The sequence below is a fragment of the Xiphias gladius genome, chromosome 13 (assembly GCF_016859285.1).
Source record: "Xiphias gladius isolate SHS-SW01 ecotype Sanya breed wild chromosome 13, ASM1685928v1, whole genome shotgun sequence".
Taxonomy (NCBI): domain Eukaryota; kingdom Metazoa; phylum Chordata; class Actinopteri; order Istiophoriformes; family Xiphiidae; genus Xiphias; species Xiphias gladius.
Window position 1 is genome coordinate 5,557,289 of NC_053412.1, and position 21,048 is coordinate 5,578,336.

The following is a 21,048-nucleotide window of genomic DNA, read 5'->3' on the forward strand; positions in this document are numbered from 1 at the left end:
GAATAATCAATGTTACTGATATTTAAAACACGTGTTGGTTGCGGCCTAACAGTGCTGTAATGCGTTACTTACTTAACGCAGGGGGGGGGCAATTTGATAAAACCCAATTTTAAAACAAAGGAGCACAATATAAACATTAAATTAAGGGCAGTTGTCGAGGCTTGCTGGGTGGTTTTACCTGTTTAGGCCTCTAAAAATGATTCAAATGAAACAGTTTTCCAAGGGGAAATCGCTCTTTGGTTGAACTGCTCACACATGCAGCACCTAAGGAAGGGCCACAGGTAGATGTTGGGTAATTTTAAAGGGGTCATGTGGCAAAAAAAAAAAAAAAAAAGTTGGGTAAAACACTACGGTACCTCTAATGCATCAATAAAAGGAGTATATTAACTCTGATGGGAGCATACGGTATATAAAGCAGGAAATATTTCAAGAATGAATGAATGAATTTGCAAAGTGACAAGACATATCTAATAATTTAATTTCACCATGCATAAACCATATAGAAAATACTTTACAGCAATGACAATAATTAAAAAAAATTACATTTCATGATGACCCCAAAAAACAAACAAACAAAAAAAAAAAAAGCAAGTGTCACAGATCACTGAAGGCTCACAAGTTGTAATCGGATTAGTCTGATAGTAGAGTTAGTACATGGTTAAATCAGCAGGGTTACATTTCACCCCGGGAGGAATAAAACAACAGAAAGTCAACAAAACGGCAACTAGGATGGTGCTCAGTGGAGCGCATACCTCCGCCAAGGCCAATGTCAAACAACATACACCAGGCTTCAGGGAAAAAAATTCAAACTCTTAGTAAATGTTCCGGATCAGCCCCAAAACGTAATGGGTTCTACCCTGGCCCTGGCCCATGCCCCCTCCCTCAAACCAAGTTCGGTGCAAATCAGTTCAGTACTTTTTGTGTAATCCTGCTGATAAATCGACAGATAAACCGCAGAAAGACAAAAAACCTCTTTGGTGGAGGTAAAAACTAAAGAACGAGCGAGAAACCAAAACATAATCAAGATTTGCTTGAAGGAGGCTGGTGTCACTTGATGTTACACCCAACCCAGCATGGGTGCGCTTGATTCTCACAGCTGTAACTCTGACTTTGCTTTGCGAAATGGGCCTTGAAGCCTGGTGGGTTGTCACTGCTTTGCGAATCAAACGCATTAGGAACAGTTAGTCAGTGACCCCCGACAGAAATGGGGGTAGAGATGAATGAAGAGGGTGTTTAGCGTGGGTTAGTTGAGGTGGAGGTCCATGCAGAAGGCATCCATTCTACACCCCCGCCCTTTCAAATGGCACTAGTTTCAATGAAAGAAAGACAGAAAAAAGAAAAAAAAAACAAAACATGGCAAATACACTACTTCATATTAAATATGATTACCCACATCTGTAGGAAACTCTGTCATCCGTATGGCATTTGATTACAATGACTTGCATTTAGGTGAAACCTGGCTGCCTGTAGAAGGCAGCGGTAAAAGAGGAAAACAAATCAAAAAGGCTTCAACTAAAACTACTCCAACTGGCCTTCCTCACTCACGTGTATGAGTGCATTATTATTTCTCACACTTTCACAGTTATACGAAATGGTTGCAGCTGGATTCGAAACGTTGGAATCGCCACATGGCCTCACCGTCAACCAGCACGGTGAGGAAGGGAAGCACTTCTACCACTTTAACTGCAAACACTAATGCTGAGTAATTTACATTATGCGCTTTTGTTTTATTGAACTTCTTTGCTTTGATGTTTTTCGGAGGATGGGACACGACGTTAAATTTTCAAAGAATTTGGTCTTCAAAAGCACCGCTGTCGGTACTGGTGCATCCCCACTTTGAATGATCCCACTGGGGATTTATTATTAGTGTGCTCCAGTCTTTTCAAATGCATCCGGGCAAGCGATCAAGAATTTCAATTAGTAATTTGAGCGCAAAATATGCTTCATAACACTGCTTAATTACAATACTGCTTTATAAAAATGACAAACCAAGGCAAAAACAACACAAAGCACTGTTTCACATCTTCACGTTTCAAGTCACTTATGATGTGTCCCTCTCTTCACTATCTGCCCCTGGTGTAATGTACGACAACTAAAGCCGTCTAAGTGAGATCTGACATGAAAACAAAGCTGCCAGACAATTACTGGTGTGTGTCAGGTGGGTGTGTCAAAAGTGAGAGAGCACAGGATTGGTTCTGAAACAGTGAAAAGTAAATGTCATTATTTGATTTACAGCTCCATCACTGGGTGTAATTACACAGCAACAAAACTGGAAATCATTTCTCAAGCAAAGGCTTATAATGTGACACGAAAAAGGGTTAGTGGGCACTCTTTTTTCTATGTCGGCAACTAAAAAACTAAAATGCTGTTAGTGTAGGTTTACTGTATAATTACACATCAGTCAATGGAGCAGAAGAGGGAGCTTTAAAGTAAGGAAAAAGCTTTAAAAAAAAAAAAAAAAAGGAAAGAAAACGCAATAGGTCCAAGTCACTTAAGTTCCACTGAGAGGAATGAGTGCGCATTATGGGTGAGTGATTAACTTTTTCCATTCATTCCTTGATTCATTCATTCATCCAGCTGTCCGCTGTTACGACATCAGTGCTTCTTTTTCTTCTTCTTCTTCTCTTGAGGAGGATTAAATGGACACCTTGACGGCACGTACAATAAAGAAAACAAAAACATTTCTCGCCGCCAGCATCTGAGGAAAACACCGGCCAGTGCATTGATGGGGAAGCGGCATTCTTGCAATTTTTCCACTGAAACCACCGGGGACCGCCAGGCGACACTTTTCTCATTAGCTCGCGGCTAGCGGTATCATTTGGTTCCTGTGGTGAATGGTAACAATGCTAACCCCGGGGTTTCAAGGTAGATGGTTTTCTTTTCCCCCAACAGCGAGACTTAAAATAAGTACGGTGAAGAGAACTAAAAATAAAAAAATGTCAAGGCATCCATTTAAGAAAGAGAACATCTTAACATAAAGATGGATCGCACAGTGTTTCCCTTACATAAACAAAGTAGTGTTGGTGGAATGCAACTTTTGTCTTTTGTCCCAGTTCATAAAGAAAGATAATAACTGTTTATTTCTATTGACCAAGGCTGGAAAATTTTCCTTCCCAGTGTTGCAGATATTAATTTTTGTACAGTTCTGACATCAGAAATTTCAGAGGCTCCCAGTTTGTTGATTGAGTTTAACTAAATTTTTGCTAATGTTTTACATTTAAAATGTAGGGAAACACTGCATCCTTCCATCTACTTCTTCCCTCAAAGCCGTTATGTGTTTTGAGAGTGTCCACTCAGGTTTTTAGGGGTTTTTTTTCCTTCTTTGCAAATAGCTACTTCCTTCATTGCTCCACACAGAAACAGGTAGTGTTCTTTTTGTCTCATGTATCTTGCATGTTTCTTCTTCATTTTCTTGTCAAAAGTCAACAGGTCGCTTTTTCATCCATCTTTTCACAAGAGGACAATGCAAACTGCATGAGCATCTTCCCAATCTCTCTGTCCTTCCTCTCCTCCTCAGAAGAAGAATAGTTTCCCTCCCCTCCGCTCAGAACAACACGTCTTCGTTGGTAATGAGCGTTTCCACCACCAGTCTCTGGTATCGGATGTCGTTGAGCGCCGTCATGGCGTCCAGCTCGGGGGCCCTCATCAGCGTCGGGCCGAAGACGATGCCCAGGTTCTCGCTGGACATGAGGTTCTCCTTCTCGTACTGGGTCACCCTGGAGTATGTGGAACGGAGAGTATGACCACAACAGCTAGCAAACATCAGGCTCAGGCAGTCAAGCCCCTTGCAATCAAACCAAATAACAACATCTGTCACGTCTACACAACTAGCTGTATGAGAGACAGTGAAATCACGGCTTGTGTATTCAGACCTCTTGAGGTGAGCCATGAGGTATCGCAGCGTCTCGCAGTGAGCTGGCGGCAGCAACTTCAAGGCCTCGTGGAGAGACTCCAGCCGTTTTTCTGGGTCTGTAATCTCTGTCACACACACACACACACACACACACACACACACACACACACACACACACACAAAATATAACACGGAAAAAAGCCGATGTGTTTCAGGAGCACTATACATAGACCAGCCTATGCTTAACAAACACTTAGATATTGGATCAGTTATCATATAATAAAATTTATAGATGAACACTTCACAAAATACATTGTATTCATGTCTTTTACAGATCTATGACATATGCAGGATACATAGTGTCCTTGTTGCCAAGTGCCTTCAAAGCTCAGCCTGGCGGTTGAACTCTTCCTCTATTCATTTTTGCATCTTATGTAAGAAGGTACGGAAAGCACGAAGACCTACTTGCGGTTTCTATGAAGCGTGGGTAGGCATCATATGTGATGAGGGGGATAGGCAGCTCTCTGAAGTAGAGTTTGAGGGCCCCAGTGATGATGTTGATGTCCTCGTAAGCACCCGAGGAAATATCAGCTTTTTCTCCATCTGTGGAGGGAAACCAAACCAATCAGTTACGTTCCGTGAAAAGAAAACCCCAGGATTATGGTGAAAGATGAAATATCTGTCTTCAAAGATTCTCTCTGGAGGATTGTATTGAGATTTCATTGATGCTAAAAGGTGACTTCTCTTTTTCTTGTCGGGATTCGCCTCAAGGACTCCGAAGACGAAGGTTCATCAGAGCGGCCACCGGCTGTTTAGACAACCGGTGCAATGCTTGTGCTACTGACGTACAGTGCTGTGTTCCACACGTATCAAAAGAGGGTCACAGAAAAACTACAGGGGGCGACACTCACCTCTGTCAAACGCCAGCTTGACATCTTCAATCAGCTCACTGAAGCCCGATATTCTGTACAAACCCTCTGACTGGAGACCTGACAAGTTGGAGAGACACCACCATTAATATAATGTATCAACTGAACTCGAATTGTAGTGTGATTAAACATTTCCTTTAGAGCTGAAAACAGGTTTATTTATCGGCTACAGTCCTGGATAATTGATTAAACATTCAAGACATTTTTTTTTTTTTTTATGTGCAATAATTCTCTGGTTTCCAGCTTCTCAAATGTGAATATTTGCAGATTTTCTCAGTCGTATATGATAGCAAATGGAACATCTTTGGGTCTTAGACTGTAGGTTTCACAAAAGATATGTTAAGACATCACTTTGCCCACTAGGAAAACATGACAAGAATCTTTTTTTTTTTTTTTTACTATTTTTAGAGGGGTTAGGGTTAGGGTCAGGGGTTATGGTTAGATCAAACAATTGATCCCTTATATGAGAAAATAATCTGCAGTTTAATCAGTGATGAAATTAATAGTTAGCCGAGGCTCTGTAGGTACATCTATTGAGATAAACCAGCGTGTTTCCTCCCCGTTGTGCCAACGGAACAGCTTAAGTTAAATGAACTGAAGGTGATACGGAAACAGAAGTTAAACACACACGGACAAGATGAAGCTGCAGACGTCAGAAGACAGTGAAAATTGATTAGAAGAAAAACAGAAAAAAGCAACAGGAGAGAGAGTGGGAGGGTGAGGGATGTATTCAGCTGTCTCTCCTGTTCAAGTCAAGTTCAGTCACTTCAAATCAGGCGTCTTTATCGATTCCCCATATTAGTTTCACTCAGGTCTTGAATCGTTGTCAATAAAAAATCCTGTCTGCGGCAGCTCCCCTGTGACCACTGGAATAGTAGCTCTCTCAGTCTACACGCACACACACACGCACACACACTTGCTTTTATTCTGCTTGCGTACATCACACCATTGAGAGGGGTGGGCTGACACACACACACATCTTGCATACATATGCCAGCATCGTGGGTGTTCTCTTAAGGTTGCAGCAAACAATACTTGAATGCTTTTTTTTGTCAACATTATATAATCACTCTCTCTCTCACAGACACACACAAACACACACAGACAGACACACACACACACCCGCTGTCTCTCTCTCACCTCTAGCCTCGATTTCCTGTATGCACATATCAACCACCATGGGTCTCTTGGTGTTGTGGGCTTTGACCAGCGTGGTCAGGTCGCAGCTGTACACCTTCTTGACGTGCCGCAGGTCCGGCTGGCAGTCGTTTGGCACAACTTTGGAGCACTGCTTATGGACATTCAACCCACAGTCTGACAGAGAGGAAGATAGAGGTCGATTCAGAAGCTAAAAACATGATTCTTTTAGGCATCTCCTGCAGTTTTATTTACATGTGTGTGTACATGTACTCCTTTGTGCTGCTTTTGGCTCTTTACACTGCTTTGTAAATATGAGGACAATGCAATCATGTCCACAAAGGTCAAATACTTACAGCATATTAACTACATCAGATGGCAAAAGTTGCATTTAAATGTAGGCGTTTCCAGAGGCAAAGTTCATCACCCACACACAGTAACAATCACACTGACAGTCTTGCTGTTTGGCACCAAAATGATTCTTTTACCATTTAAAAATCCACGATACACTGCAGATGAGTCAACAGCGAAAGTGGATAACTTTAGCCTGCTGTCCCACTTTGGAGTCACGGTTTCAGAGAGAGGAGGGGCAACATGAGGCAAAAAGGAGCACAAGCTGAATCTTTTTTTTTCGCATATTGTTATGTGATAGGTCAAAGATTACTGACAGAGCGCATTATACAGCGATGCGCGTGAGATAAAGACGACGTGCTCGCGTTTGTGCCTTACCTGCACACTTGACTCCCTGAGCGATGAGACCCCACATGAAGTTGGCGCAGTACTCACACCAGTGGGGGCCCCTGAATGTATGAACCTGGTATAAGAGATAGATAGATAGATAGATAGAGAGATAGAGAGATAGATAGAGAAATAGAGAGATAGATAGATAGATTAAAGCAAATAGATATGGCCATACAAAATAATAAACAGATAAATACAATACTTAAATGTGCCAAGATGGTATATTTGACCAGGTATACACTAAGAAGAAGAGAAAAATATTCATATAACCCAGACTGGGTCAAGTAATACCTGAATACCAGCAATAACAGGCCCTAACAAAAGACCGATGGAGACACAATAGGAGTGCTGAGAAGGCACTTAGAAAAAATATAGCAAGAAGAGAGTTTTAATCTGCCCATTTATTGCATAAATTGGTTCTATATAATGAAATGCTAATCACATCACATTACTCTTTGTGTGTGTGTGTGTGTGCATGTATTCTGTCAGTGTGTGTTCATCCACGTTTCCCTTGAGCTCCGCACACTGTGGCTCTGACCTTTGTGCTTTTTACTGATGGCTGCTTTTAATATGGAAAATCTGGGAATTCGAGGCACTAAACAAAGGCTGAACACTTGAAATGTAAACGCAGAAATGTGTGTTTCTTTGTGTGCGTCTGCGTGTGTGTGATAACGCTCTCTGCTCCATGAGGTAAATTTGAATAAGACCCCATGAGCTGAATCAGCAACTCTGGATTTCTTTCAACGCGCGCACACGCACACACACACGCACACACACACGCACACACACACACACACACACACACACACACACACACACACACACACACACACACACACACACACACACAAGGGAGAGGACTGGGGAAGCGAAGGAGTGCCTCACCTTGAAGTTGTGGACCTTCTCGTACTTGGGCGCCAGGTCGCTCTCCCTCAGGGTGGCCCGCCGCACCAGCGATGTGAGCTGCGAAAGGGCAAAAGATCTGATTGGTTGCCAGAAGGTGGAGGCAGGGGAGGTGGGTTTAGAGGGGCCTGGTGCCCGGTTGAGATGGGTTCCCGAGCCCGTGCTGGGGTCCGATGTGCTGCCAGAAACCGGCAGGGAGGGAACTGAACCAGCGCTGACATTTAAACCGAGAGCAGCGGTAAACAAAGACCCCTTCTGACCCGTTTCCTTCTCGGCTCGCCTGCGTGATTGCTTTTTACCTCTTTTAATGAGGTACGACTCTCGGCTCGGCATTGTGGGACCTGCAGTTTTGGTGTGGAGGTTTAAATCGAACGCTGGCTATGAAACCAAAACCTGAATCCCATTAATAAATACAGTAAGCTAATCAGCATGCCAAGGAATGTGAAACCGAAAAAAAAAAAAAAAAAAAGGAAATACTCTTATATTATGTAAAGAAAATGACAAAAAATGTCCAGAATAATTAATAAAAACGGGAACAAGTAAATATGGCACAACAACTGGACTCTCAAATCATGTCAAAGCTCCATCTGACGACAACAACATCCCAAACCGAGGAGCCGACACAGGACCAATCCTGCCGTCTTAGTACCACAAAGATCAGCCAATCAGATTAGCTCTGCATACTGACGGGGCTGCATGGTGCAATTCCAGTTCAAAACAAAAAACAAAAGCCAGCTACTCTAATAATAAATCTCCGTGGAGATACAAAAAAAATAAAATAAAAAAAATAACCACAAAAAGTGGTTATTTTTTAAATAATGAATCTTCACTTCTTGGAAGGTCTTTGCAAAATCCTTCAAATTGGACTGATGCGGCAGAACGAGCGTTCCTGTCTCTCGGTCTCGTGTAGGTGAGCGCTGCAGCCCACATGGCTCAGTGTGTGTGTTAATCCGCTTTCCCTCTACACACTCACCAGGCAGAACCAGCGGAGGAGGGAGGGACAGAGGCGGAGAGCGAGAAAAAAGAGGGGGGGGGGGGCGCTACGGAGCAGTAATGGATGAATTTAACAGGTCACATTGAGAGGAGAAGGAGCCAATCACAATGCAGAGATTCTTGTTGTTCGCCACCAATTCTGCCACCTCAATTGTCCCAGGGGAGAAAGAGAATGAGAGGGAGAGAAAGAATGAGCTGAGAAACGAGCTGTTTATTCATTCGTTCACACTTTTTCTTCCTGTTTGTTTCCCTCCATTCTTTTGTCATCCTACCCGCAAATTCTACCTGTTTTTCCTCCGATGTTTCCCAATTTCTCTAATACTCGTCCTCCGTAAACAAGCAACTGTAACTGCTATAGTCTGCTTTGTGTGTGTGTGTCTGTGTTTCTTGCTCGAAATGTTCCCGCAATCCCACGTCGTTACAATTGCTCCTAAATCAAAAGCCCTGCTCGTCCATTATTTTAGATCACAGAAGTAACATTATATAAGAACTGTTTAAGGCTAAATTTTCACTCAAGAAGTGCACTTTAGAGGTTTTTGGGCAAGTGCCGCCTCCGGTGGGAGGATGTTTGGACTTGCCTTCTTTGACATTTTTGGGCTGAGCAACTGTCAACAAACAAGCAGTGGAAATGCACTAAGTCCCGTCACTGCGGGAGAGGTCTGCAAGCTTTAAGCCGTGCGTTTTGATCTCTTACACTAAGACACAGTGATGCAAATATTGTTTTGTGGTATCTTTATAAGATGTACCAAAAAAAAAAAAAAAAAAAAAACTTAATTAAATTGAATTTTTGGCCACAGAAAGCCAACAACAATATATCCAAATTCACTTATCCTCAGCTCAAATACACAACACAGTGAATATGTATGACTGGACATGGTTATTAAATGACTGTTTTCATTGCATGGGAATGGCAGGGTCGAGGGTGCTGGGTGGCTAACAAAAGAGCACCTCGATTACAGACAGACCTGGAAATAAAGACAAAAAAACAATAGAAGAGGAAAGAGAAGAACAAAGCTGGTTATGTTTAGCAAGCTCCATATACTGATGAGGATATCATCCATGGCCCTTAAATTTCTCAGTAATTTTTTTTTGTGAGGTTTTGTATTTTTTTTTTCTGTATTGTCCGTCAGATCAAAGGTGAATTAAAACCTGATTCCTGAAATCTCCTGTCCTTGCCATCTTTCCCGTCACCGACCAGTGAATTCAATCTTAAAACGAGGCCTTAAAAATTAATTTTTAAAAACTCATCGCCAGGACCGTGTCTTTGTCACCTCCACGGGAGCCGTAAAACCCGCATTTAACCCACAATAAACAGCGATTAGCTGTACCAACATATGAATTATGTATTTATTGGATGTTTGACTTCCCTACAGAGAGCCATCTCTGGTCTCAATGTCACAGCCGTACTGCTTTGTCTGCAAATCCACCCAATTACGAAAGCACACACGTACACAGGAACACCCCCATTGCACAAACGCACGCGCACACACACACACACACACGCGCCCGCGGACAGTGATGTATGAGGTGCGGTGTAGTGGTCATGCACTGCAGGTCATACAAGGCCTCAGGAGGCTCAGCACTGGTGCCCAGACAGTGATGATGAGGTTGGTGTGGTGGTGTGGTCATGCACTGCAGGGCATAGGGGGGCAGGAGGCTCAGTAGCACATAAAGGCGTTGCATAGACTATACCCACTTCGTTATGAGCCTGTTGTTGTGTGTTCTGTGTGAAAACTGTCCCTCATAACTGGACTGCATTTCCTCCCCACGTGTGCATGTGTGTTTGTATACGTGAGTCCGAGGGGTTTCGCAGCAGTTGCCTGAATGGATCTGCATCTACTGCCGCGTTTTCCTGCCCCTGCCTGCACAAACACGCAGCTGCAGAACTGCAATTTACATTAAGTGTTGCCCAGGGATTGGCATCCGAGGGCTAGCGCCGGCATCATACGGTAACCTCACATTTCCAAATTTTGCCACTTTTGCTTCATCCGCTGAAAAGCTCCACTTGTAGAAATAGTCAGAGGAATAAAAACTAAACACAAAAAACAAACTCTAATGACCTCACAGCTGTATGGAAACTAGTGAGCCAACAACAAACTCCGTTCTTGAATACTTAATAGACGGCTTTTAGGTGATAGCAGGTTTCTGCAGGCAAACTGATGTTATGTAATTTTACTGCAGAGCCCTTGGCTGGAGGCCATCTCTCCTCTGCATCCATTCTCCTCCTCCTCGTTCTTCTTCTTCTTCTCCTTCTTTCACCATGTTCCTCAACTCTCATCCTTCCATCTCATTACTGTACATACAGAAACTTTCCTTACCTTTAACCCCTGTTTGAAATCTCTGCAGGGTTTTTCAGCATTTCCCTTTCAAAATCAACGCTTTACAAGCCCTAATTTTTAGATATGATGCATTTATATGTTACTGTTTTATACTTTTTGCCACATTCTGGAAATATTAGGATGGTATATATGCCAGCATTTACTGCATTATGCTTTATGTAAGCTTAATGTATGCAGGTAAGGTCCAGTGAGTTAATTTCAATGCTGCCCACAGCATAAATTCACTCATCTTCCACTTGTTCCTCATGTTACTGATTCCTTTTTCTGCTGAGCTGAAACAAAAAAAAATTCAATTTGGACATACGAGTGATTACTCCCTGATTTCAAATCTTATACTTTAGGCAGAAAATAAAGATTAGCCGTACACCCAGCGTACTGAGAGACTTGATGACTGATTTCACTTGTCTTAGAATGGTACATTTTAAGGCTAATTTCAGACTGTGGTTTCATAACAGGAATATTCTTTGGTCTTTAGCCAATACTCTGTGTCAACACTACTCCATTTCTTACTCAAACCAACCCCCCCCCCCAAAAAAACCCCTAAGCGTTCAGTTCAGTTAGCCAAACACTTGTGTTCACTGCTGAATGCTTTTGGAAAGAGTTCCTTTGCGGATTCCATTTTACAAAATCCTTTTCTTGCAGGGAGTGATGCGTTCTGAAGATATTGATTGTTATTCTGTATAATTACTGCTGGATGTGTCTTAAGCAGTCTCTGAAAGCTATGGCATGTTACTCTATAGCTGAAGATTCTTCTTAAGGGCGACACATTATGGAATATTTGAAATGTCTGGGACTCAATGAGAAAGAAAATGTCATCTTTTGTATTTTGGGCCTAAACGAACGATAATCTTCCAAAGTATTTTGTTAAAATTCATAACTTTAAGGCTGTAAAGCTACTTGGAGCGGTGTTGAGTCGATAATAACGCCTTGCAAACTCCTATCAGACGGCCAAATCTGCTGCCTTTTCCCTCCCACGTGTTAACATTCAGTCTACACGTAAGTGATCGTCCTTACCCTCTCCTCTGCGTTGCGGTCGTCTTTGGCTGGAGCAGGTCCATCGGGGGCTTCGGGGCTCTGTGGCAGGTGTTTCTTCAGGGTGGGTTCCTGGTTCAGGGTGGTGTAGCCCACATGTTCATAGATGGGGTTTATGGTCATCTTAGCGATGTACTCCGCTGCCTGACAGAAGAGAGGGCAACTTTAAAACACGCCATTTAACATTGTTTTTATTGTTTCAGTTTAGATCATTAATGACTACTGTGATGTTTCTGTGTCCCCTGACAGTATTTTTTTTTCTTTTTCTGTCTGTGAAACCACATTTGAACCAACTGGGCCTGGACTAAACTTGCAATAACATTCTTCATGCTCCAGCACTGTTTTGTTCCCCTCGGTGCTGTCCTATTGTCTGAATCAAATGAACACTTAATGGCGAGCATGTGCTAAAAAAAACAAAAAAAAAACAAAGAAAAATGAAAAAATTTCCTTCTTTCTTCAGGGCTTTTTAAGGAATCCGGAGAGTCGTATGATTAAATCAAGTGGTGATCAAGGGGTATTACGTGAGTCAAACTGACTGATTCTTTACCCGGCAAACATGGGCTGAAAGCTCAAAGCTTTCAATGCTGCCATTACGGCATCCAATCATCCCTGATCAGAATTTACATTCAGAGATTACAGCTATTCGGCCCTGATCAGTGGGTCCATCTCTGCTGTACCGTTCTCAGATTGTACCTACTCTTTTTAAGAAGGGAATGACAAAAAGTATTGCTTTAAATGTGGAACGTGATAAATGTTTGTTACTAAGACTGACGGGGAGGGAAGGAACACATGAATCAAACACAAACACACACCTTTGTCTCAATGTAGAGCGTGATGAGGCCGTCTGTGACCAGGTCGTGGATGGACTCGAACCTCTTCTCTCCGACAAAGTGCTTCCCGTCATGGTAGAGACGGAAGTTTCTCGTCTGGTTCCCAAACCTGGGATGGGATGGAGGAAGAAGGATGAAAAAAAAAAAAAAAAAAAAAAAAAAAGAACGGCAACATCCATTCTCAGTTTGGTTTTCATGTAGCTGGAGCGTGCATGGTCTAGCAGTGGATGTGTCCCAAAAGTTTAATTCAAACCTCTGAGAGTTTGTTAACTAAGAGGCCAAATGGGTTATTTTTTATCTATGTGCCATTGTGGCTCATGCATTCACAAGCCTCATCAGATGCTTGTATTATTTGAACACAAGAAAAGACTCTTCCAACAGTGGCTGGTTATCAGCCGCATTACGCTAGGAGCAAAAATGGCCCAACATTTGGACCAAGGTTTACTGCTTAAAATCTTAGCAAAAGTTTTTTTTTTTTTATTTTACATAAAAAATGATCAAGATGACTGGACCAAGCTGTTTGATGTCCCATGTTTTTTTTTCCTTGCACAATATATGGGGTGTAGAAAAAGAAAATGGGAATCTAGATCATCATAAACAAACTAGAGTTTTATTTTTTGAATTATAGCTCCTTTTTTCTCTTAATTGTAAACTAGAATCACAATTTACAATCACACAAAAAAATACTGCAGCCTTTTACAACGATAATGCAGAGTCAAAAAAGTGGCACAGACTCTGTGATAGACGGACCCTGAACTGGGCCAGCACATTATCTGCTCCTCAGTGGATCACAATGAAACCACCGTGAGATAAAACAGCACCGTTAGATCATTAACCCAAAATCCAACCTTTCCTTTTATGCCAACCCCAGACTGGGACCGCAGTTTCTGAAGGGGTATTTATGGAATGTAATTATAACCACGGGGATGGGAGAGACAGTGAAAGAGGCAGAAACTTGTGCAGGTTGAAGAATGACACGACTATGAATAGAACAAACTGACCCAAAACTAAATTCAAATCAAGCCATGCACCCATTTAAAAGTGTGACACCTACTCTGAGAAAACGATCTAATATAAATAAAGTTATTTGCTTACAAGGTAACGAGGCCAAGGGAACAGAGAGACATCAAGGATACAGAAGGACACTTGTGGCCATGTCAAACCTCTTTAACAACAATCCTCCGCACAACTGAGAAACACAGAGTCACTACCCACAATAATGACTCCGAAAACTGACCAGTCACATTCAGGAGATACGCAAGCTAAAGGTCACCATCGCAGACTGACAGACTCATCACTCTCTAACAGGTTGCCGTCTCCTCACGAGGAACGGCTCTCTGGAAGGTGTTGTGTGGAGCCGTGTGAGTTCGGAGATGAGTCGCTCTGAGCAGCTTAAAGCCTCCCTGCCGCCTTTACTGGAGGGATTAAACCCTCATACCTCACAATACCTGGGGCCTGTACGCACGATCAGACGTGCTCAACATTCACACAGCACCACAGCTTCTCTTTTTCTTGCCTTGACACACAAATACGTGCGGGCATAGACAAAAGGTGCTGCCAGAAGTTCCCTAACGTATTTTACTTTAAATTGGCAGTTGATAAAATAAGAATATCTATATTTCTCCTGACTTTGGTAGATTTACTGGACTTGATATTCCAGACTCTGGTTGAGGGAACCTGTTTTTTTTACTTGTAATGTTTCATTCACCAATAAATGCACTGAAATCCCGGGTCCAGAACTTAAGACTATCCATATCCAGTGGCACCACGGAGCTCAGGTTTGTTCTTGATCGTCTGAGTGTCCCTAAATTAGCCAATCACAAATATACCTTAGAGCCAGCGTGTATGTGCCCGGCTGTCTCTGACTCTCTCTGATGAGGTAGCTGCCTTCGGCCTGACTCAGTAACTGGTCGGCCTCTTCTCTTGAGATCATCCCATGGTACCTGGATGAAATAGGGGCAATATATTAGGTTCCTGATTATGTGGGAAACACAGAATAGAGGAAATAGAGGAAGAAAGATGCAGCTGGATCCCAAGCTTTCCTCACGGCAACACGCCTGGTGTAAACGACTAATACAGAGAAAGCTAACTTACTCTCTCCCATAGTATTTAGGTCGGTTGTCCACCTGCGGGGAAAAGGAAAAATATAGTGTGAAAAACTTGGTGAGATCACATTTAACAAAGGAAAACACACAAAAACATTAAAAAAAAGTGTTGGATATGCCACTGGTTCTAAGATTTTACAAATTGCGTGCTCTTGCTAAGTATTTAGCACATATTTAAACTCTAAAGAGAGTTTTGCGGGCGTGCGGGCTCATATTGCATGAGTCCGATAAAAAGCTGAACATTGTGTTGCTCTCAACAAAACGGCTGTCGAGCCAATAAATCAACAAAGACCCAGCAAACAGCGGTGAATATTAATTTGGATGCTCTGTCTTTTTGCGCGTGTGTGTGTTTGTGGGAGGTACGGGAGCAGTGCATTTTTCACAGATGTTTCCTAATACGCACGTCATTGTCCATGAGGAAATATTTTTCAGCTTTTACGTTACAAATTTCAACACGTGATAAACGTGGTCGAGGTGTTAAAAGTCGGAGCGAGAGTCGAGCTGGTAGGGAGGCAATAAGGCTGGTTTATGAGCAGAGAGGACTTATGCTACCCTTCTGTTATCAGCCATGCATGTGCACCTCTGGACACCTACCAAAACTGCTCTGGGGCCTAATACCCATTACTAATGCTCAACAGACATCCTCGACTGCACATTACAGAGTGCTGACCTGGAGGGGAAACGAATGTTTGAAAGGAGGACAAATTTTCAGTCTCCGGATGCATGTACAAGTGTATTTTTTAAAATCGAACGACGAAATAAATTGGTTCACGGTGAAATGGTGTGCATGGCCGAACCTGGAAGCAAACACGCGAAGGAGTTTACTTCCAGTTTTTGTATGTCTATTTAGGTAAATACACTGCCTGTTTTGTTCTTGGACTTCCCATATTAGACACCTGTAGCAGACACCTAATGCTAGCGCAGGCAACTCGTTTTTAGCTACTAAAGTTTGAAGTTTCAGGTGTTTAGCTAGATCTTGAATCTTGAACTTGCTTTTAACTGGTACGCTGTCAAAACAGATCAGAAAAACTTCTCCTATGCGAATTTTAAGGACTTAATGCCTTTGGCGGGTCACTCAAAGACACTGAACTGCAATTATGGAGGGAAAACGTCAGCTCCCAGCACAACACAACTAAGCTATTATTGCGCAGGGTTATGGACAAATTGACAAATAGCCTTAAGTAACTTTGAACAATGTTGTCAGATCAATAGTTGCCTAGAAACTGGAAGGATCCTGAACGTTTTTACGCCTTAAGGCTGCAACCAGGCCAATTAATCATTCATCTGTTGAGATGTTTCTTGATGAACCATTAGGATAAAAATGCCTATTGCAATTTTCCAAAGCCCAAGGTGAGGTCGTCTTATTTCTCATTTTGTCCAACCAACCGCCCAAAACCAAAATATATATTTAATTTAACAATGACTGCACTGTTTTAAAACTGTTACCCAAGGTCTTCCGTCTAACGGACGGTCGTTGGACTCATTTATGCCACCACGTCACCCTGTCACACCACAAATTAAAAAGTACCAGCCACAGATAAGTGCTTATTGGTGCATCATTAAATCACATATGGCTGAACTCCCAGCAGACAACATGGGGCTGGTGGTGGCAAGGGGGGCTCCTCCACCCCGTCTGTCTGCCAGTCTGCTGCTCTTAACTGGGTCAGCACCAACTACCTGACCCCGGCCAGGGCATCAAAACCAACAGCTGCTCATTTAGCATCTGTACACACGCACACACGCATCCTACGGTCCATCAGCCCCTAGGAGGAATGTATTTTACAGATTAACACACTCACACACACCAGATGCACAATCCAACCATCTTTAATCCCCATTGGTTTGCTCCAAACCTTCCTGCCACCCCCCACACACACACATACACACACACACGTCTGGTCGTTGCCTCTCCTATGGGCAGATTTTTATATTCACGTTGCTTTGATTACAAATAGAGCCCAACACTGAATTAACACATGGAGGCACGGCGGTGCAGTGGTCAGCGCTGTTGCCTACACCCGTATGCGTGAATGGTTGTTTGTCTCTCTGTGTCGGCCCTGTGACAGACTGGCGACCTGTCCAGGGTCCACCCCGCCTCTCACCCAATTTCAGCAGGGATTGACTCCAGCCCCCCCCCACAGCAACCCTCAAAGGACAGGCTGTATAGCGAACTGTATAGCGAATAGCCCACTTTTACCAACAGAACATCATGTGCTGTGTTTAACATTTTTAGATCGCAGCTGTAAACGGTCTAACAGATGCTTTCCCTGATGACGATGGATCGGTGAACTACGGCAGAAACAATCAGCCCTGCAACAAGCCGCGTCAGGCAATAGTCTCTGACGAGGCAGACAAACACACCAACGCACACAACCACAGAATTACACAAAGACACACCATGAAATTTCCAGCTTGCTTGAGGCTAGATCCATACCAGTATTGTTTCTGTCGGTTATCATCACCTTTACCTGCCAAGATCAGAAATTTCCTGTGTTGTTGTGAAATATGCAGCATGCTTTTTTTAAGCTTCAGGCTTTGGGTTTAATTCAAATGACACATCGGTGAATGGAAGTACCCCTATGACAACTGGAATGACAAACCACACCTGTGCTCAAATCTTCTGTTTCTCTTATGTGTTAACCCAAAATAGCACAAGGATTTGTTGCAATAGCGAGAGGCAGCACATCTGAGGTGGCTATTTTTTTTTTTTCCATTCATAACCTGTCACCTACAGTATCTGTCAGCTCCTTAGTCTTTACACAAATTTATGTGGCAAATTTCTGAGAAAAAAGTGAGGTTTTTGGAGAACTTTTTTGGGCAAATTAAGTTAAAAATTGCATACTAGCCAACACTATGTCTTAATATTCAATGATGAATCAAAATCTGTATTCTACGATAACCCAGGTTTCATGTTGGCAGAGCAATGCATGCAAACCTAACCTAACCTGGGGGTAATAAAGGCTTTTTTATAACATCAAACATATGACTTTAAATTATCTTATTTTTCTGACTCAGTTATGGAGGACAGACTTTTAATTGCTACAAAAAAGACAGAATAGTTGAATAAAACAGGACAATTGTTCCAAAGCTTGGGCAATGCCTAATGTCTATACAGTTGATTTATTTATGCTGCTTCATCACAGCATCACTCGGATCAAAACTGGATTTCTCAAGAATAACACCAAACACAACGGACTGATTAAACACTGGTTGGCTGACAATTAGGGACGTGTGTTGTTCCCACCTCACAGGTGCAGGTGACTCTGCGTGGGTGAGGTGCCTCCTGCTGGAGCTGGTACACTGAGGCAAAAAACAAACAAAACAAACAAGAAAACCACACAGCAGTTCATCAGCAAAAAGCATGTTACTTCCATAAAGAAATACTCAGGACAGGGAATGAGAGCAGGAAACTTCTAATCACATAATATTGTCAAGAAAATAACAAATAAAGTTGAAGTTTTAAAAGGTTATAATCAGGATAATGTCACAAAGTGTCACAAAAAAATGTTCCATTCTTACAGTAAGACTTCCACACCGGTGGCCTGTATTCATCATGATCTGAGAACAGAAAAAAAAAAAACAACAACAATGGATTAAACAGCTGCAATGTTACTTAAAATTAATTTCCTTTGTTACGGTGCCCCCAAGTGGAGAAAACAAGGTAGTGAAAAGGGATGACTCAAACTAACTGTTCTGTTCAATTTGATGAAAGCATTAACCAGATAAGACGGGTTCAGGATTCACTCATTTGATCTTCTTTTTTGATATTAAATTCATTTGATAATAGATAGTAACTATTTGAGAAACAAAAATAGACATTTTTCATTCAATCAAGTGCTGGTTTAATGGATGAGCAGTTGGTATGAAAAAAAAAGGAATTTGGAGCAATCATATGATTTTCAAGGCCAAACACCCAAACCGCTGAAGGCAATTTTGCAGCTACTGCCAAATAAACAAGCTAAACAAACAGCTGAACGCCTGAAAAAAAAAAAAAAAAAAAAAAAAAAAGGTCTCTCCGTACAATGCTTATCTTTGTTTTGCTTTTGCACCCTCAGGCCTACTTGTCTTAAATTAATTGTAGAAGGATATCAAAGTGTTTACTTGTTGCTCATTCTGCCATAGCACACCATAAACAACAAGGGCATTAATATTAGACTCCATCGACTCGAACAGAACCGTTCTAGCCCCAGGCACTCATCTGGAGTTTGGCTGAACTCTGCAGTAGCTTTTTCGTGCTGTACGCAATTATGAAAGGGACTCATGGGGACTCCCTAGTGTGATGCAGATGTGGTAATACACATCACCGCTGCATTTTAAACATTTAATACTTAATTTAGCAAATAAATGTCTTTTTGTATAAGAGTGAAAAAGGAAGTAAAGGCAAATACACTGTTTTTGCTTTTTCTTATATGTAAAATACCAATACTGTGTTTCCATTCTTTACCTGCTTTAAGTTGCCTAATGCCTCCTTCTTCCAAACTATAGAACAATACAGTAACTCCCATTTAACTATGAATGTCTGCATTCATTACTACACTGAAAGAACAACTGAATCTAATCCAAAGTCTTTACTCCTACCTCTTAAAACAATAAGAAACAGTTATTATGAAGTGGAAATAATAATTTCAAGACTCTGCTGTCCAGCATCGTGGAAATTCAGGAATACACTGTCTTCTCTGCATGCATAAGACTAACAGCCCGTTTCCTGTCTTGGTGTGCTCCGTGTTCACTCCACACGCCTTATCTATTCAACACTCGTGGTACCGGTATCCTGTCTTCAAAATAACTTCCAAATCCTCCCCGGGCAAGTGTCTCAACCGCCTTCTCAAGGCGAAACAGCCTCACAGATAGACACACTAATAAGAAACCAGACCTAACATATCGACTCCTGACACTCAGTTGTGATGCGCTGGTGCTTCCCTTGGGTCTTTTTTTTTTGTGAGGCTTTATGCTTTTACCTCACAACATTTCTGAGAGAAATATTGGGACTTTTCACTCATTCGGTTAATAGTTACTTTGCAGATTGAAGTACACAAATACTATCAGCAAAATGTATTCAAAGTATTAAAAGTACTCATTATGTGACAGAGGGAGACCTCTGTCCTATAAAATGGAAATACTCAAAATCTTACTTAGGCACAGTATTTGAATAAATGGACTTCTAATTATGCTGCATGGCTAGCGGATCCACAGGACTTCTACTGGCCCCTCCCAATTTATATGACAAATGTAAGAGAGACGTGATCATAATAATTGATTGCTGCAGTGGACAAACAAGAAACACACACACACAAACACACAAACACGCCATTAATACACTCATATCTGGGCACAATGGCCATTATCTAAGGTGTGATGCTGCTTACCAAAGACATTCAGGGCCATCTTGATTCTCCGATATGACGATTAACAATTAACCAGCAGATCCAAATTTCCGGCAAAACGGACCCGCTTAGTTTGAATCCTGAAAGAGAGCGCAAACACACGCACACGCGCGCGCGCACACACACACATGCAGACGCACATGCACACGCACATGCAGACGCGCACAGACAAAAGAATAAGGTTAAACTGTTCAACCAGTGGCTGCGATGAGTTAACCTGGCTGAAGTGACAAAAGGCTGAGTAACGATAAACCATAAATGATCCTGCTCAGATTATGAGAGAGCTAACGTTAGCGGATTCGCTCGGCGTGACTTTAGTTGCCGGGCTGAACCGAGGATAAAACGGAACCGACTTAATATTGTAAAGAAAACATTCGCCCTGTAATACAATTTAAATGCACCGACGACGTTTTTACAACAATGTGAAATTATGCACCGGTTTATTAATCTAACGGTAAGCTAATAATACGTAGTACCCACATTCACATCCATCCTGCATTGTGGTCGCCATCTTGCTGGGTCACGTGAGCCGTCTCGCCCTCTCGCCAGGGTAGCTATGGCAACGGACTTTGCTGCTGCCGCTTGCAACGAAAGACATCGTGGGTCTCTCCCGATTTTAAGTTTGTTATTTTAGCATAACATATTTACCTTAAGTGGTGTTATTACAGGGTGTTCTGGCCAAGGTATTTTTAGTAACTAAACTGAAACTCTACCTCACTGAGTTAAGGTAACCAGACAAGTTGACCCATTTGCCTTATCGACGTAGTAAATTAAACATAATACTAGAAAAAACAAAACAAAA

At 42.2% G+C, this 21,048-nt stretch overlaps 1 protein-coding gene across 2 annotated transcripts; it reads right to left on the minus strand.

Annotated features, from left to right (window-relative positions):
- Window positions 1-454: 454 nt before the first annotated feature.
- On the minus strand, window positions 455-20,822 carry LOC120798253 (N-chimaerin). Of its 2 annotated transcripts, XR_005708647.1 has the most exons (16): window positions 20,727-20,822; window positions 20,229-20,326; window positions 18,382-18,420; window positions 18,107-18,162; window positions 14,852-14,883; window positions 14,587-14,700; window positions 12,740-12,866; window positions 11,910-12,071; window positions 7,546-7,623; window positions 6,649-6,733; window positions 5,923-6,096; window positions 4,765-4,842; window positions 4,319-4,456; window positions 3,873-3,978; window positions 684-3,716; window positions 455-611 (listed from the first exon to the last, which is right to left on the minus strand). XR_005708647.1 is itself a non-coding variant. In XM_040142411.1 (15 exons), the coding sequence occupies exons 2-15, from the start codon at window positions 20,245-20,247 to the stop codon at window positions 3,545-3,547; spliced, it is 1,380 nt and encodes a 459-aa protein (XP_039998345.1). In that variant the 5' UTR covers window positions 20,248-20,326; window positions 20,727-20,822; the 3' UTR covers window positions 455-3,544. The 2 variants fall into 2 exon arrangements, 1 of the variants encoding a protein (XP_039998345.1); XM_040142411.1 differs by having other exon boundaries at window positions 455-3,716.
- Window positions 20,823-21,048: the final 226 nt, after the last annotated feature.

Coding starts and splice junctions, on each gene's coding strand:
- LOC120798253 (XM_040142411.1), bottom strand. Junction 14,701..14,851: donor CCTAAATACTATGGGAGAGA/GTAAGTTAGCTT, acceptor TATTTCATCCAG/GTACCATGGGATGATCTCAA. Junction 4,843..5,922: donor ACAGGAAATCGAGGCTAGAG/GTGAGAGAGAGA, acceptor CCAACTTGTCAG/GTCTCCAGTCAGAGGGTTTG.